This window comes from Paramisgurnus dabryanus, chromosome 18 (genome assembly GCF_030506205.2).
Source record: "Paramisgurnus dabryanus chromosome 18, PD_genome_1.1, whole genome shotgun sequence".
Classification (NCBI taxonomy): Eukaryota; Metazoa; Chordata; class Actinopteri; order Cypriniformes; family Cobitidae; genus Paramisgurnus; species Paramisgurnus dabryanus.
This window is the reverse complement of record NC_133354.1, coordinates 216,467-234,441: the sequence shown is the minus strand read 5'-3', so window position 1 is coordinate 234,441 and position 17,975 is coordinate 216,467. Positions and strand designations below refer to the sequence as shown.

Here is a 17,975-nt window from a genome sequence, read left to right as displayed (position 1 = left end):
CCCATCTCGGGGGGTGGGCAGCAGCAGCCTCTCCATGTCTTACTGCTGTATTCGGCAGACAGACAGAGGGAAAGCCATGTATTCTCGATCATACAGAGCTGTGCTGTCACCAGCAATGTTTTGCAAAGTACCTCTTGTTAGTCCCTCTTGCATAAACACTGATGTTGTCTGTTATTTCTAGATTCTTCTGTTTTGATGAAAGCATAGCTGAATTTGGTGGTACAGCAAGAATCATGGCCGGCCTGCTTGCGTTTGATATTTCCCTACGCTGCCCTGCTGAGAAGAAGAGCCATTTTAATTGAGACACGGCCCTTTCAGACAGTAACCCACGCCAGGTAGGTCAGCATCTGTTCTTTGTTTGAATGGATATTTTAGATAGCTGTCAGCTGGTTGCACACAAGGCCTGGTTGCAAAAATGGCGTGTAAGGGGATGCATGCATGGTAATAGTGTTGCTACCAGTAAGGATTTTTGTGCTCGGAGAATGTTAGTTTATTGTGCAATTGTCGCATGCATCCATATTCTTCTCATTACAGTTTTCCAAAGTCATCTCAGAAGGGTCCTGTAAATGATTTAGGTGCCCTGGCTAAAGAAATCTCATGTAGGCCACAATGAACAACAACCATCGTCGGCCTTTTATTATATCATACAGGGAGAGGTTGAGAAAATAAATATTTACTTTTCATAAAGAATATTTTTCTTTGTGTGTTATAATAGTTTTTTTTTTACGTTAATGTATTTTGTACTTCAATCAAAGCGACTTACGCTGCATTACAATCTTTTTTTTATTATTTATCAGTATGTGTTCTCTGGGTTCGAACCCAAGACCTTCTACCCATAGATATGTATATAAAGGCTAGATGGCTCGTCCGTGCTGATGGCCAATTGAGTGGAACGTCCGCATTTTGGCGGCCATCTTAGGACAGGGCGCTTGCTCACTCGTAGCATTGAGTTTTAATGATGCAGGTACTTTTAAATGACCATAACTTGCTTAATTTTTTACCGATTTTCAAACGGATTGGTTTGTTATAAACGTCAAAGATGTACCTATGACACTGAATACGTATACTAAAAATAAATAAAAAATTCATGAAACATGTTAAAGCATCCAGAATTATAGCCACATTAATAACGTTTGTAAAAAACCAAACCGTTTGTAAATCCGTCAAGAATTCAGCAAGTTACGAGCATTTTAGTTGGCGTATGTCACTCACCTTCCGTCCACAGCAGCAGGGAGCAGCACTATGGCAGCACTGACCTAAGATGGCCGCCAAGTGACGACACAGCTGACTCCGCCTTGAGCCATCTAGCCTTTATATACATATCTATGCTTCTACCACTGAGCTAGGTCAGAGTTCATAAGTTCACTCTTGACTGGCTTTCTATTGGCTGCTCTTTCTAGTGTTTAATGTCGTAATTTATTGTTCTCCAGCCTTACGTTTAACATATTTGGCCCTCTCTCTAAAAAATCCAGGCCAAAGTCTGAGATTAGGAGCATCAACGTTTGATTTCACATTGGTTTCAATCTTTGACATGACCTTACGCAGTCAGTATTAAAGCTCACATAGCACACGCTGTTTCTGCTCATCTCATGTTAATCTTGAGTACCTATAGAGTAGTATTACATCCTTTATATCTCCGAAGAGTCTTTAGTTTTATCAGATTCATAAAAGACAGATTAGCTCTAGCAAATTTTTCTGGAAAAAACACGACCCCCTTGGGGCGTGCCAAGGAAGGAGCGAGTCACGAGCAAGCAACACAAACAAACCCACTATCTCTGGATAACTTATGATTCACTACATGTTTGTGTTGTTCACATTATATGCACTTACGTGTCGATTTCCAACATAAAACAGAAGTCTTAGCGCTTGAAACTTATGGGATTTTTCAACGAAATACAGCGTTAAACAAGCACACGCAAAACACCGCCGTGTCCCCGAATAAACAAACTTTTTCCATTGTTTCCATAAGGTTGGCTTACTTGGAAAGATGAACGAGCTTTTCTTCTCCTTACATCCAAAAACACACTTCTTTTTTCGTGCCATTGTTGAGTCTTGATGTAAAACAAAGATGTTGTGAAGTGATGCCTGTGACTTCTAGCGTCCTTGTAGTTCTGCTTTCATGGTGATTGACATGTGGGCATGCTTTTCTGGGGGAAGTGCCAATAAAATAAATATTATGGTAACTTCTACCCATGGTACATAAGATGTACCCATGTTAGAAAAAAAAAATTCAGAAACTTGTACGATTCCTGGAAAGTGCATTCGGCAACAGAAATACTCACCTGTCCAATTGCTTTTTTGACACTTTGTATGTTTAGCATAGCGGCCGTTCACATGTCGCGCCTAAAATGCTTGGAAAACGCTAGGCACGTAAGTTTTTGTCACATGACCTGCGGTGCACTTGTGGCATAATGAAAAGTTGCAATGTTTTTAACTTGATGCAGTGCGAACGCGCCTGGAAAAAATTAGCGCGTCGCACTGCGTGCAAGTCGCGACCGCGTGCACGTCGCGACCGCGTCGCTTCCATTATGAGTGCGCATACCACGCGCCTATAATACCGACCTTGAGCGCGCAAAAGAAGCAATATGTGAATCACCCCTAAGGAATCCATCTCTTAAATCATGAAATACTGTTAACCCCTCCTTTAACTCTTTCCCCGCCATTGACGAGTTATCTCGTCAATTAAGAGAAAACATTTGCATAAAAAAACTTGTTCTTGAAGAATTTTTATGTTAATCTGCAATACCGCGATTATCCACTTACCCAATTTATCAAAAAACTGAAGCTAAAATGTTATTTACTAATTTTAAACTCTCTTTTGAATCTGATCTCGAAAAAAATTCCTTCACAAAAATGAAATTATTTCAGCTTTTTGCTAAAAAAATTTTATTTTTGAAGAAATATTTAAGAGTTTATAAGCAGAGAAAAAATATAGATAGGATGAAACGATTTTTTTCCCATTTTGTTTGTTTGTTTATTGTTTGTTTGAAAGCACAGTGTCTGTTTTTTTCATTTGATATATTTGTATTTTTATATATTTTTTAGAAGAAAATGTTCCTGGAAGGCATTTTGTGAAACGTTTGTGAAAATCACAAAAAATGCTGGCGGGCAACTTTAAAAAAAATGGCTGGCGGGAATGAGTTAAATATAGATTATATTTTCACAGAATGTTCTTTACATTTATGAAAAAAAACAGTAATCTCCAAAAATTACTTAAGAGAGGGTTTCAGAGACAGTGTCACATATTAAGATATTGCTACGATATTTTTGCTAGTGTTGATTCAGATTTGCATAATTGCAAACATTTTGCGCATAACAATTATAGGGCACTGATTTATGATAATTAACACCTCCATTGCATTTAAAAGATATTTATATATTATGTATAGCTGCATATGGCCTAAGATCGTGTTATACCCTAAAATAGCATTTCAGAATGCACACAATGCAGGGTACATGTTTAAAAATGTTACACAACGATAAAATCTGAACATTGGATTTATGTTCAAAATAGACCGGTGTAAATTTCTACAGATTATGTTTTAAAACGACCTGGACGTCTATGTAACTGCGTGGCAAAGCACCACACAAGCATTATTTGACTACATGGGTCACAGGGCTAGCCAACATCGCCATCACAGGCTTTGTTCTTCCAGCCTGCAAACGTCATTCCTAAAGATCATCCTTCCTCCCCTTACAGCCCTCCTTCCTGTCCCTTCTCATATTTCCTCATTTCTTTTCCACCTCTGCTCAACCTCATCCTAAAATCTGTTTCGGTGGCTGCCAGGGTCTCGTCTCCGGGTCCCCTCCCCCAAATGCATGCAAAGACAAAGGCCAGGGCTGCTTGTCGACACACTGCCCCCTTCCTCCCCGTTTTGCAGAGGCTCCAGCAACCAGGCTCACGTAGTGGAGAGAGAAAAAAGTAACACAGAGTGGGGCCTGGCTGGATTGACTTCTTGCGTGGAGTTTCCTGGTAGTGGGCGAATGGAGTACCCGGGTAACTTTTTTCTGTCTGTGTGTTCTTGTATGTGTCACCCATTTCAATTGGCACAGATTGGATGCGGTAGCCCAATGTTGAAGAACTGAGTGAGGAACAGCTGATTTTAATCGACAAATATACGTTAGCTTTCCTCTCTCGTTTGTTCCCTGGGAAAAAACGGGACTGTGGATAAAAGAGAAGAACAGGGACCATGGAGAGTGTGTGTCTGTCTGTGAGAGAGAGAGAGAGGGAGGGAGAGGGTAGGCAGTGAAGGAAATACAACCAATTCAGTGCTGCAGAATGGGGTAAAACCGAGAGGCACAGTCAAAGAGAGGTCAGGTACCGAGCCCGTTTCAATTTTACTTGCTATCTATTTGTCTTGTTTTCTTGTATCAGGAAGCCGCCGTCATCTGCTGTGCTTGTGGCATCCACAATGTTTGTGGTTTTCCTTTGGAATGTTTGTCTTTCATTTTATGTCTTTGCCATTCATCTGTCTATCCGTCCATCCATCCATCCACCCAAACAAGCTGTGATCCTCTGACGTGCATGTTTTTTTTGTATAAACACCCTCCATAGTCTATCTTTTTCAGGCCTAGCTCTACCATCAGCTCGACATTACAAATCACAAAGCACAAACCTCTTCAAAACGGCAACCCGCAATACTAACACACCCTCCAAGTCAGATTTTTGCAGGAATCTTGAAGATTTACCGGTGAACAGGCAAAGAATCGGGCAGCTCCTGGGTCTCCAGTGTGGCTGCACTGCAGCACACACATTATGCAGGGTGACCGGAACCGGTTGAAACCGGTTTGAGGCAGACGAGGAGGCTGGGAAACAATACAGTCACTGTGCTACAGGCAGATAGCCGACTGCTTCATGGCATGCAAAATGGCAAACGGGTCTTCAGATGTGATGTGATGTGATGTGATCCGGCCCACCTCACCGTCTTTGCACATGTTAATGCATAAGGGAAGGCAGGCAGCCATTAACGTGGCTAACATGAAAACTTTGTAGAAATGTGGTGCTGGGTCACTGCATACTGTGGTGCATCCTGGTCACCATCCAAAATGACCGTGGAGTGCCGTATCTCCTGGTGGAGTGTTTCTTGATGGGCCCTTCCTTGTGCAAAAAGTGGATTTTTTTCCTCTGCTGTAAGGGAGGAGGGAGGTGGTGATGGTGTTTTGTTGTGGAGGTGGAGAAGAGAGAAAAACATTAAGAATAAAGGAAGGAAGAAAGGAAGGAAGGAAGAGAGAAGGGAAACAAGATTGCTTTGCCGTTGGTTTGTCGGGACGCCGAGGGTGAGGAGTGGCTCGTATGCATGTTTCCACATCTGTATGTTTTGCATCGCTGCGTTTACTCTTATTGGGCCTTATTCATAAAACATGAGCAGATTTGTTCACAAATCCATTTATGGTTTAACACACACATTCGTTCTGCTTGTGTTTTGTGACTGAGGCCCACTGTTCTGTGTTGTTTTTATACATGAGCCTGATTTAGTTTGCTGTGACACCCTCGTCTGAAATCAGCAGCCTGGTGAGGTTGCATGGCTGTAAATGTGTTTAGGCCTTATGCCTGCTTCGACGCTCGGTGTCTGTCATTACAACCCCTTTTGTTTTTGCATTGCTCTCTCGTTCTTCTCCGTCCTTTTGTTTGCTGCTCCTCGGCTTACTCGCCTTGCCATATTGTCTCCATTGTGTGCTGGGAAGGCCGTCTTGGCCCAGCGTACCCTGTGCGTGCAGATGTTATGGTCTGTAATGGAGGCAGGGCTGTACTGCACTCTTCCATTTCAATAAAGAAGCATGAGACGCAGATGGGGGTGACTACCCCTGCTAGCACACACAGCATGCCTTGCAATTTGTTATTTTCTTCTTTAACCACTTTCCATTTGAGGAAATAGTGATGTTTATATCTTGCCGTAATTTTGGCAGTGGTCATGTTTTAGGATCTGCTTTTGCAATAAATGTAAACAGATCCAAGCTTAATCGTTTCAGCATGGTGACTTTCCCTAAGTAAGGCTGTTATATGTTTGTGTTGCTTACTGTTGTATTTAATAACAGATATGGTCATGTACATAATTATATTCTAAATATGTTATTAAACTTTATACCACGGGGGCTGTTGAATGCTAAAATCTGATTGGTTGATAAATGGGTGTTGATTATTTTTCTGTAAACCGCACATCTAAGCGGTCAAATTTCTTAAAAATGGCACCAGAGCAATGTTTGTGGTAACTGTGGTATAAGCGGAATAATTGACTCCCCTTTTGGGTCGTGCCGCATTACTGGCTTGGGTGTGCGTTATTTTCTTATTATACCACGGGTCTGTTGAATGCTGTATTCTGATTGGCTGAGAAATGTTCCGTGGGTATGCATTAATTTCTGATAACCACACACCTAACTTGACAAATGTCTTAAAAATAGGCATCAGAGCAATGTTTGTGGTGACCGTGGTAGAAGAGGAATAATTGACTCCGGTCCTTTGAATTATTTGAAAATAATGCACACCCGCGGTGTAACTGCACTACGGGTGTGCATTATTTTCTTATAATTCAATGGCCCGTTGTCAATTATTCCTTACTAATTCAATGGCCGGTCGTCGATTATTCCTTACGTTGCCAGTGCCTTTATTTACTAGAAATTCAGAAAGTACATTCTTTTCTCATTTAGTGTCATTAATACATTTGTATTTTTGAAAGGCAATTTATAAAATTAGTATTTTTGCATTAAAATACCCAAAAACTGTGCATAGTGTAATATATTCCTTTCATTTGTACTTCTGTTATCCTAAATGTTTTCAGCAATGTTTGAATCTAGAGAATTTGCCGTTTAAAAAAAAGTTCCACCCCTCTTCATAGGATCGCTAGTTATCCTCAATTTCGGCTTTTGCTGCCTTATAAACCATAGGTATGTTGGACTTTGTGTGGTTCTGCGCAGATTGATCGACATATGACATCAAACTATTGAGTAGGGTTGCCTGGGACGGTTGTAATTACCACCGCACCACCGCGGTGGTGGAGTGCGACTGGCGGTCGGGAAGTGCGCTGTGGTGGTGTGCACCTCACAAATTATGAAAAATATAAAGTACAATCTCGCCCAGTGAGATGTCTTCAGGTTCGTGTTAACGCAAACAGCCAGCAGACGCGGAGTTAATGCGCTATTTGCAAGGGTAGGCAACTGATACTATTGATGACCCGCTGGCTTTGGGGCGGAACAATGAGGAAAGATATTGGCCGTTTCTTAATCCGAACACCATCAGAACGCGTTTTCAGCGCGACTGGAAACATTATAACCCCAGAAAGGTTTCTCACTTGTTGTTTCATGAGTGGAAGTGCTACCATAAACACAGAGAGGCGCCGATCCCCTGTGTGCTCCGGGGCTTGGCTCGAGCAGCCAACAAAATTGCCAAGCGCATACGCACAGTTGCTTCACGTGACCGTGCCGCTTTCCTCCTCTTCAAAGCGCGTGGGCGCTTCAGAGCGTCTTTCGTTGCTAAGTAACCTAAGCATTGCTTGACGCTGTGGCGAGCACCCACCGGCGGAGAAAGAATTTGGCGCCTATAAACACGCACGTTTGTTAAGAACTCTATATCTGATCATCGTTTACATTTTTATATTTCAAAATATATGTATGCATTATGTATAAGACCTATATGCATCAATGTGCACGTGCGCATACGCGTATGCACCCCCACACACACAATCTATAACCACCGCACCACCGCGGTGAATTCGTGCATTACCACCGCAGTGGTAAAAAACTGCCACCGTCACAGCCCTACTATTGAGAGAGTATTGCTTTAGTTTGATGTCATAGGCTGAACGATCTGTACAGTAGTTGTAGTTTGCAACTGCAAAATAGTAACGTGTTGCGGCAGTAGCGCACATCGCTATGGCGTATTGGCTTTTATCGAGCAACACTGTGGAGCTTGCGTTTAAATGTTATAGTTATAAAACTTTATTATAATACTTTGTTTATGAACATGATTTTAAGTCCCGTCAGATAGATTCTTCTCGACATTGAAGGTAAAGACTACAATTAGTTTTGTGTTCTTTTATAACGTCATCAAGCTGAGGCCATTATTGTTGTGAAGCAACCTCAAGTGATAAAAATTACATTATTTTACTTTAATATATTACTTTAATATATTGTAAGCTACTTGCTTTTCATGACATTTTATGTTAAATATAACGTTAAGTGACAAGATTAGTCATCTACATGAATAGGTTTTAAAATAATTTTTTTTAGTAGCCTATTTACTAATAAGCAGATAAAAGTATTCATTGAAAATGAAAAGGTTTGTGGGGATATAGTAATTTTTAAACATAAAAACAGTGAGATAAGCAACTGTGAGTGAATTTTAATAGTTAAACCACCTTCTTATAAGCATCACTACATGCCTGACTGAAACTAGGTTTAGTTAAAGGTTTAAAATGAAAGTTCCCAGTTCAGTGCATGTTGCTTATCTAATTCTTGTTGTTTCATTTGTTTATTAAAGGTTTTAGCTCATTTTCACAAGACCATGGGTGACATGAAAACCCCAGACTTTGATGACCTGCTTGCGGCCTTTGACATACCTGATATGGTCGACCCTAAGGCCGCCATTGAGTCTGGCCATGATGACCATGATGGACAACTCAAACACAATGTTCACCATGAAGAAGACTCCCATGTGACCTCTGGTGCAGACGTTGGGGTTAGTGTTATTGTCAAGAACGTCCGAAATTTTGATGCTAGTGAACATGCTTTCTCAGAAAAAGATGGCCACCCCCCTGTTGGAAATGGACTGCACAATGGTTTCTTGCCCATGTTACCCAACAACAGATACAGTAAGGAAAGCGACAAGCTTCAAAGGAGTGAAATTCATGGAATGGCGGGAAACATCTCCACATTTAATCAGTTTAGTCCCATCTCTAGTGCTGAGGAGTTTGACGATGATGACAAGATCGAAGTAGATGACCCTGTGGACAAACAAAATAGTTTACCTCTCAGACCGAACCCTTTAACAGGTCTGAGCACAAAGACAGAAGAGCCCCGTTGTCAACACACCAAACCTGCCATAGCAGATGGCCCATCACGGCCTAAAACAAATGGCACCTACAATCATTTGAAAGTTGAAAATAATAGTGCCAATGGCTCCTTGGGAAAAGCAAAACTTTGTAATCCTCAAAAGACTAGAAAAACAGAGGAGCAACCCAGAGAAAACTCCAGATCCCAAGATGCAAAACAGCATGGAGAGCCAGTGGCTGGGTTGACTGCATCCAAGGCTAAATCATCATCAAAGCTCTCATCCTGCATTGCTGCAATTGCTGCCCTTAGTGCAAAAAAAGCTAACATAGAATCAAAATCTCCAGAATCCCTTGCCGCACCTCAAGATTCACCCAGAGAAGCGAAAGAGATCCCAAGAGTTACAGAGAAGCCCCCAGAACAGGAGTCAGCTTTGGAGCTCCCTAAGAAAGTGCTCTCCAAACAGCCGGAAAGCCCTTGCAGTGTTACGAGTGAAAGCAGTAGCAAAGGTTCTCCTTCATCTCCAGCAGGATCCATCCCAGTCATTCCTAAAGTCCGCATCAAAACCATCAAGACATCTTCAGGGCAGATCAAGAGGACAGTTACGAGAGTCCTGCCAGAGTTCGATCCTGAAGGCTTAAACAAAGGTGTTGAATCTCCATCCAATGTTGTCTCATCCCTGTTGTCCTCTTCAACCTCACCCTCTGTTTTCTCATCTCCCACCAAAATATCTCTACCCACCACAGTAGTAGCAACTTCTACAGGCTCTGCCAATGAGGTAACAAAACAAATGACCATCAAGCCAGTGGCCACTGCCTTCTTACCAGTCTCAGCCGTCAAGACGGCAGGCTCCCAAGTGATCAACCTGAAACTTGCCAATAATACGACGGTAAAAGCCACTGTCATACCGGCGGCATCCGTTCAGAGTGCCAGCAGTGCCATCCTCAAAGCGGCTAATGCCATTCAGCAACAAACTGTCATGGTGCCTGCTTCCAGCCTAGCCAACACCAAACTTGTGCCAAAGACTGTGCACCTAACCAACTTAAATCTCCTGCCCCAGAACGCATCAGCAGCTGACCTCCACCAGGTACTGACTAAGCCCCAGCAACCCATCAAGCAATCCATGTTGGCCCAACAACAGCAGAAGAAGGTGTCTCGGGTTCAAGTTTTAACCAGCTCCCAGAGCTCAGTGGTGGAAGCCTTCAACAAAGTTTTAAGTAGCATTAACCCCGTGCCAGTTTATGTACCCAACCTCAGCCCTCCGTCTGCAGCCTGTATATCTTTACCATCTCGTGGCTACAAATGCTTGGAATGTGGTGATTCTTTTGCTCTGGAAAAAAGCCTCACTCAGCATTATGATCGTAGAAGTGTCCGCATAGAAGTCACTTGTAACCACTGCGCCAAGAACCTGGTCTTTTACAACAAGTGTAGCCTTTTGTCACATGCTAGGGGCCACAAAGACAAAGGTGTTGTCATGCAGTGTTCACATCTCATTTTGAAGCCAATTCCAGCTGACCAGATGATCTTGGCACCATCCGTAACCTCCACTGCTCCCACGTCTTCAACTAACCTTGGATCCTCCACAGGGGGGAGTCAGGGGAAAGGAAACACAACCACAGTGATTTCTGCTCCTTCCTCTGCCCCTGTTATGGCTGCCATGCCCTTGGATAAGGACGCCTCCAAGGTCTGCAGATCGAGTCTAAAGTGTATGGAGTGTAATGAGACATTTCAGGAAGAGTCATCACTTGCAATGCACTATCAACAGGCTGTTGAGTCTGGTGGACAGGTGGGTACTAGTCATTTATGAGAGTTTTCATGTTTAATCTGTTTCTTTTTGTTATTATACCTGGTAAAATGGCTTATACCTTCTGAAGCTGGTGTGCTGGTCTGTTGGCTGGTTCTAGAGTTGGCTGGTTTGTGTACATTTTGGCAGGTCACCTGCTGGTCACCCATCTAAAACAGGTGAACACCAGCTTAGCCAGGCAGGGTGATCAGCAAACCACCTTTAGCTGGGTTGTAATATAAGTACAAAATGAGTCTACTCAATTTTATTGTTGCATTTTCTTTTCCTTCAACCAAAGCAGAAAACCTGCACCATTTGCCAAATGCTGCTGCCAAACCAATGTAGTTTTGCTTCCCATCAACGGATTCATCAGCATAAGTCTCCATATATCTGCCCAGAGTGTGGAGCTATTTGTCGATCTGTACATTTCCAGTCTCATGTGACCAAGAACTGCCTGCACTACACGCGCCGAGTTGGTTACCGGTTAGTACCGCATCACTTCCTATGACTCATTAAGCTCAAAACAAGCGTTGTGCTTCCTAGAAATACATAGTTATATGCATTATATATGAATAAAATGGTGAATTCTGTGTACTTTCTACTGACCTCAAAGTTTCAGCATATAAAGTGTTGCTAAGTGTTTAATTGGTTTTAAGTATAGCATAAAATAAGAGCTTGTCATGCTTTTAAAACAGCAATCACAGCTACTTACCGTTATTATTCCGCCATTTATATATGATTGATGTCGCAATTAAAAGTGTCTGACACTGATTTTAGAAACAACTAGAAGTCGTTTTAGTAAGTAACTTTTTTCTCCCGTTTTGGTCATAGCTGTGTACACTGTAGCGTCATCTTCGCTGATGTTGCTGCTTTTAAGTCGCACATTCAGGGATCCCACTGTGAAATCTTCTACAAATGCCCCATCTGCCCCATGGCTTTCAAATCGGCCCCCGGTACACATTCTCACGCCTATACCCAGCATCCAGGAGTTAAAATCGGAGAGCCCAAGTAAGTCCTTTCAAATGGTCTATTTGAAAAGTATGACATACGTTTTGGGTTGCTATGAGCTTTATCTGTTTTATTAAACATTATGTTTAGGAGTTCAAAATCAAGTATTCTGGAGGGTTGTGTGTAATTGCTTAAGCTTTTTTTGGTTGTTTTGGGCTGGTTAAACACTAACCAGGTTCCACATTTTCATACTGTGCTTCAGAGCAGAGCTGCATCGTATTGAAGTAAAATGCGATATGTGCCGACTAGATGCGGCGATATACGATACGATAATGCTTTAGGTTTGTAAAATCATTTTGAACTTACAAAAATATGTTTAAAAACTGAAAAAATCACTTTTATGAATTTTTTTGGTTGTTGTTGTTGAACACAAAAGGTGAAATTTTGATAAATGATCATAAGCAGACATCTGGTGGAAACGACTGACTTTCATAGTAGGAAAAAATAATACTACACTGCAAAAAATGATTTTCAAGAAAAAATGTTTTTAGTTAACGATAATAACCCATAGGCTTTGGGCTAAACACTGCCCTATTTATAACTAAACAAGCTCACTTTAATTTTCGTAGCACAATGCAGGGATACTCAATAAGTGTGTCGGATTGGTTCCTTCAGAACATATTTGACCTTATCAGGTGCTGAACGAAATTATTCACGGTGACTTTAATTACTGTGTCCTACGTTTGAACCCAACACCCGTTCCAAATGAGGCCTGTCGTGTTCGTCATCACCTGTTAATGAAAAGACCAGATGGTTTGCTTGCACTTCCTGTATCACCTGTGAGGAAATGATGATCTAGCTCATTGACATTGGGAGCATTTAATGCAGATTTTTAATAAGCAGATGTACTTTAGTATGGTACTTTCAACAGCCTGATATAAGTCCTTCAACACAAACATTTATCCACCGGGTTTATATTGGAAAGAGAAAATGTTTGTAAACTGAGCCTGAACTTCAACCCCAGTTACGGGAAACTGTACCAAAATATTTTAATATATGGATTTGGAAGATGTTTTTTTCCATAGTGATGGTGCATTTAAGCTATGCATTATTGGTAGGAAACATGCATTCCACTTACTCCACTTTTATAAAAAAATCCATAAAGTGGACTTTATTTATCCCAACCGAGGCATTAGTGTCTAAACTAGTGAAATTATCATAATTATCATAATTAATAACAATGTATTTCTTGCATTTGTTATCTTACAGGTTGATCTACAAGTGCTCAATGTGTGACACTGTGTTCACTCAGCAGACCCTGCTCTATACACACTTCGACCAGCACATATCTAATCAGAAAGTGTCTGTCTTTAAGTGTCCTGACTGTTCGGTGCACTACGCCCAAAAGCAGCTCATGTTGGATCATATCAAAGTAAGTCAATAACATCAGTTTTGGAAAATGTCCCAGATAGAAATTGATTCTTGGTTCCCCAAATAAACATTTAGTCAAAAGTTCTTAAAAGATCCTTTCTTTATTACCTGTCTATAAATGAAGAGTTTGGTTCCAAAACGCGATAAACAGCATTTTACTCTTTCCTTGCCATTGACGGGTTATCTCGTCAATCTGCAATACCGCTATTAACCACCAGGTGGCCGCAACTTATAAAACCCGGAAGTATTGCCCTAGGGCAAACAGCTGTATGTCTGTGTAAGTTTTAAGGATTGCTCTGAATCTGATCTCTATCAAAATGGAATTATCTCAGCTTTTTGCTCAAAAGTTGGTGTTTTTGATGAAACCTACACATATTTGAGAGGTGATAAAAATGGAACACATGAAGGTATGATGAAATGGATTTTTTTTAAAGCAGAGGGTCTGTTCTTTTATTTCGTATATTGTTTGTTTATATATTTAAAAAGGAGCATTTTCTGGAAGGCATTAATCTTTTGTGAAAATCATGAAAAATGCTGGTGGGGAAAGAGTTAAAAAAAAGTTACAGCCGAAATCTGTATTGTATCAGGTCAGCATTAAAAAGTAAGTTCTGATCGCTGTGATTTATTGCATTTTGTGGAAAAAATAATCAGTTTTTATAATAAATCTTTGAAAATCAAATTATGGATTTAAATTGTATTGTTATTATAACCTAAAGATGCTATGTGAAAGTTTGTAACAGAAAATTCATCTTGTCACTTTCTTGGTATAGCAAAACATGTTTTTACTCAAATTAGTCCAGATGGATTTATTGCGTATTGGAACCAAATTCTTCAAAAATACTTTTCAGTAAGGTTTTTCCAATTTTAAAGCTTCTTTATTGAATCATGGTTTATCCCTTGGATTTTTAATATTCATAATATGGTTCTGTCACCCGTTTTTTTGTAAGTCCATGCACGGGACCTTAAAGACAGTAGAGGGCCCTCCAAACCTGGGCATCAATCTCCCTCTCAGCTCCAAACCGACTAATTCAATGAGCCCCAACAACAAGGAAGGCGGTTCTGTCAAACACCCTGAGAAGGGAGAGAAGAAGCTGTCATCACCTACAAAGAAGAACAGTAATGGGTCAGACCTTCCCAAAAAAAAACCAACCTCTTCTTCCTCTCCTGGATGGACGTGCACGGAGTGTGACCGCCTGTTCACGCAGAGAGAAGTCTTCATCGCACACATGAAAAGGGAACATGGGAAGGTAAAAACTAATTGCTGACCTAGACTTTAAGGTTAATAGTAGCCTTACCAGGTATCATTAGGTATATTATTTTTATGCACATTTTAACTTCTCATGAAAACGTTATGCCTTATAATAATAATAATTACAAATAATAATCTGTAATAATATTGTTATAATATTACTACAATCTGACATATTGTACTCTCTGTCTCTCTCTGTCTCTGTTTCTCTCTCTCAGCAACTCAAAAAGCATCCTTGTCGACAGTGTGAAAAGTCCTTTAGTTCCTCTCACAGTTTATGCAGACACAACAGAATCAAACACAAGGGCCTCCGGAAGGTCTACTCGTGTCCGTGAGTATTTTTTTTGCCTTTTGACCCGTCACAACACAATTCATTATCTGCTCATGAATTCATTTCCACTAAAACAAATAAAGCAGATCTCTTGAATTTCACAGACACTGTCCAGAACCCAGTCGCACGTTCACGAAAAGGCTGCTGCTGGAGAAACATATCCAGTTAATGCACGGCATCAAAGACTCGGAAGTCAAGCTTCCGGCAGATTCCAGCATCACGCAGGCCACAGAGGACAAAGAGCAGGTAACCAACAAGCAAACCATTAAGAGCATGCCTATGATGTGTACATTTTCACAGCTTTATAAGTCTTTGAATAAGCTTTGTATCATACCCCAGGTACCCAGTCCTAAACGCAAGCTTAGCTCTGAAGTTGAGGAACATGAAGTCGGAGATGGGCCCGGAGATGATGGAACACCCGTACAGCGCGCCAAGACCTCAACTTCGCAGCCTCTAAAGAAGCTAAAGATCAACGTGTTCAAGACGCACAAATGCGCAGTGTGCAGCTTCACCACCGAAGACATTGTGCGCTTCCACGAGCACATTCCCCAGCACAAGACCGACGTCTCATCCCACCAGTGTCGCGAGTGCGGCCTGTGCTACACCTCGCACCGTTCCCTCGCACGACACCTGTTCATCGTGCACAAATTGAAGGAGCCGCAAGGAATCGGACGTCACAACGGTCAACAGGAAAACACGCCGAATCCCGAGGTCAACGACGGAATCCCGGATACTCAGTGTAAAGTGTGCTCGAAAACTTTCGAAACGGAGGGAGCCGTGAACACACACATGCGGACACATGGGATGGCGTTCATAAAGTCCAAACGGTTGAGCGCGGCAGAGAAATGAGAAAGAGGTGGTGCCCCCTGGTGGCCGGAAGAAATTATTAGTTACATGTTTGTAGGAGTCATATTTCTTTACTCTTGCCTCTTTGTATGCTCATCTGATGTGCATACCTATACATATATATAAATACAAATATACATATATATGAAATGTATAAATCTATACACACAGAACGTGTGTGTTTGTTTAAAGATGTGTAATATATTCAAATCCGATTTATGTGTATTTAATTATCTATGAGAACACATTTTGTATACTTTATGATAGATGTTTGTATGGCTGTTAGATCTTTTTTATAGATCCTTTTTATTTCACTTTTAGACGGTTCTCATTGTTTTTTCGTGGGTCGTACAAATGGGATACACGAGTAATTGCTGCTAAAAATGCCCGGAATGTCACATTACAACTTTTCTCTTAGTGAGACAATCACTACAAAACCTACACGTCAAGTAGGAATTGCATTTCCCGAAGCAGTCGAAAATGGCAGGTGTTAAATGCGTTTCTGTTTTGTGAATTAGTCGTCCGTTGAAAAACAATATATGCTAGAGTTTCAATATGTCAAGCACTGCCATCAGAAGTGATGTTAAATATTTGTGCTTTCTTTAAGGTGCTGAACACTGATGCCCCAAAAATTTTTGCTATCATTACTTTATTTTATTCCTCAGGCAAATTGTCTCAAATCATAACTTAAGTTATGGGTTATGTTCGACTACATTATGACTACAAACACTTATTATTTAGAGGTAGATTTCGAATGTCCCTTATGTAGTTATGGGATTAGAAATGACTTTGCACGGCCGGTTTGTGACAATTTCAATGAAATGTATCTAGTATCCACTCAGTTTAGCTTTATAGACGTTTAATTTAAACCAAAGTTCTCCCAATTATTTGTGCGTTCCAATGCAAGACACCTCACTTAGTTTTGTGTTTTCTCATTCTTGAAATGAGTCAATTGTAAGCGCTTATATCCTACTGTGTGTTCAAGTGCCTGTGGTGCTTGAAAGCCAAGCGTAGATTAGACATCGACGTCTCTAGTTTAGTTCATGGGTTAGTCAATCACCAAGCGAAGCGTCATGGAAACGTCTCAAAAGTGTGGAGTTCCTCTGACTCACTTACTCAGAAACTATGTTGAAATAGGAACAGTAAGTCCTGCCTTCACTATAAATGAATGTTTTGCTCGAATTTGAAACAAGTTGTTTCTTTGTCTTTGTTTTTCTCATAATGTTTCCATTAAAGTTGTTGGCTGTAATGCAGCATTTTTTTTTTCTTTGATGAACTCAACAATTGAAACTTAAGTTCTGCCGTTCCAAGATTTCTTTTTGTTTTCAATGTTCTTGTTTATCCTCAACATCTTTTTGGTTTGTTTACCTTTTTTTATTTGTGAGTATGCATACGTGCATGAGAGAAGCCATTAATGGTGGTTGTTCTATTTTACAGAATGTCTTTGCTGCTGTTCGGTAGATATGTTTGTGCATAAAAACAAGTTATCATTAATAAATGATACACAAAATATTCAACGTTTAAACAAGTATGGAGTTGTGTTTCATGCATGCGTTGGTCTCGGGGTTTCCTTTTTTTGTAATAAACTTAAAAGCACTTCTATGCTGGATGCTGATCTTAGTTACCATGGTTACCGAGGAAGTCAGGATTTGTGCCTTGGTGCGAAATGCTGATCGTCTTATAGAGGAACCTTTTTGTTTCACTTTAATTTCTGGTTTGTGGCCTTGTAAAAAGTATGTAAAGTTACAGATGCATGTCTCCAGAAAATTACATTTTATTAAGGCATAGTTAACCTAAAAAAAAGATGATTTTGTCATCATTTACTTGTCCCCATGTTATTACAAACCTGTATAAATGTATTTGTTTAGCTGAACACAAAAGAAGATAATTTTTGAACACTTGGACATCCATAGTAGTATTTATTTTCTTATTATGGAAGTCAATGGTGCTTTTGGTTTGTGCTTCATTACAAAATGTTTTCTTTTGTGTCCAACAGAACAAAATAGTTTATATATTGGTTTGTAACAACATGAGGGTGAGTAAATGATGACAGGACTTTCATTTTTGAGGGGAACTTTTCCCTAAAGGATTAAAAACATCACATTTTTTGTTTAGGGATTAAAGTTTATGAAAGTATTCAAGTATACTATAGCATAAATACCAAATCACAGCTGTTTTTCTGTTTGACATTTTATTGCACATGGTCGCTTAGTTCACGAGACTTCTTTTCTAAGTAATGTTTTTAGTAGTAAGAAATGAACAAATTATTCTTGCATTAGGGGACATATATATATAGCAACAACTAAGACCATTGTAAGAGTGACATGGTGTGCAGAATTTGATAGGAAACATTTGCTTTGAACTCAAATCCTATTTTTCGCCTAAAGAACACACATCTTGCATTC

At 40.4% G+C, this 17,975-nt stretch overlaps 1 protein-coding gene across 5 annotated transcripts; it reads left to right on the top strand.

The window, feature by feature from the left end:
- Positions 1 to 53: 53 nt before the first annotated feature.
- Positions 54 to 17,082, top strand: znf532 (zinc finger protein 532). Of its 5 annotated transcripts, none has more exons than XM_065243986.2 (9): positions 54 to 335; positions 8,474 to 10,768; positions 11,067 to 11,248; positions 11,597 to 11,773; positions 12,983 to 13,145; positions 14,092 to 14,391; positions 14,612 to 14,724; positions 14,829 to 14,970; positions 15,064 to 17,082. In XM_065243986.2, exons 2-9 carry the CDS (start codon positions 8,498 to 8,500, stop codon positions 15,571 to 15,573), a joined length of 3,858 nt encoding a protein of 1,285 aa, XP_065100058.1. In that variant the 5' UTR covers positions 54 to 335; positions 8,474 to 8,497; the 3' UTR covers positions 15,574 to 17,082. The 5 variants fall into 5 exon arrangements, with proteins under 5 accessions (XP_065100058.1, XP_073668643.1, XP_073668642.1 ...); XM_073812542.1 differs by lacking the exon at positions 54 to 335 and adding an exon at positions 3,053 to 3,997; XM_073812541.1 differs by lacking the exon at positions 54 to 335 and adding an exon at positions 4,022 to 4,313.
- Positions 17,083 to 17,975: the final 893 nt, after the last annotated feature.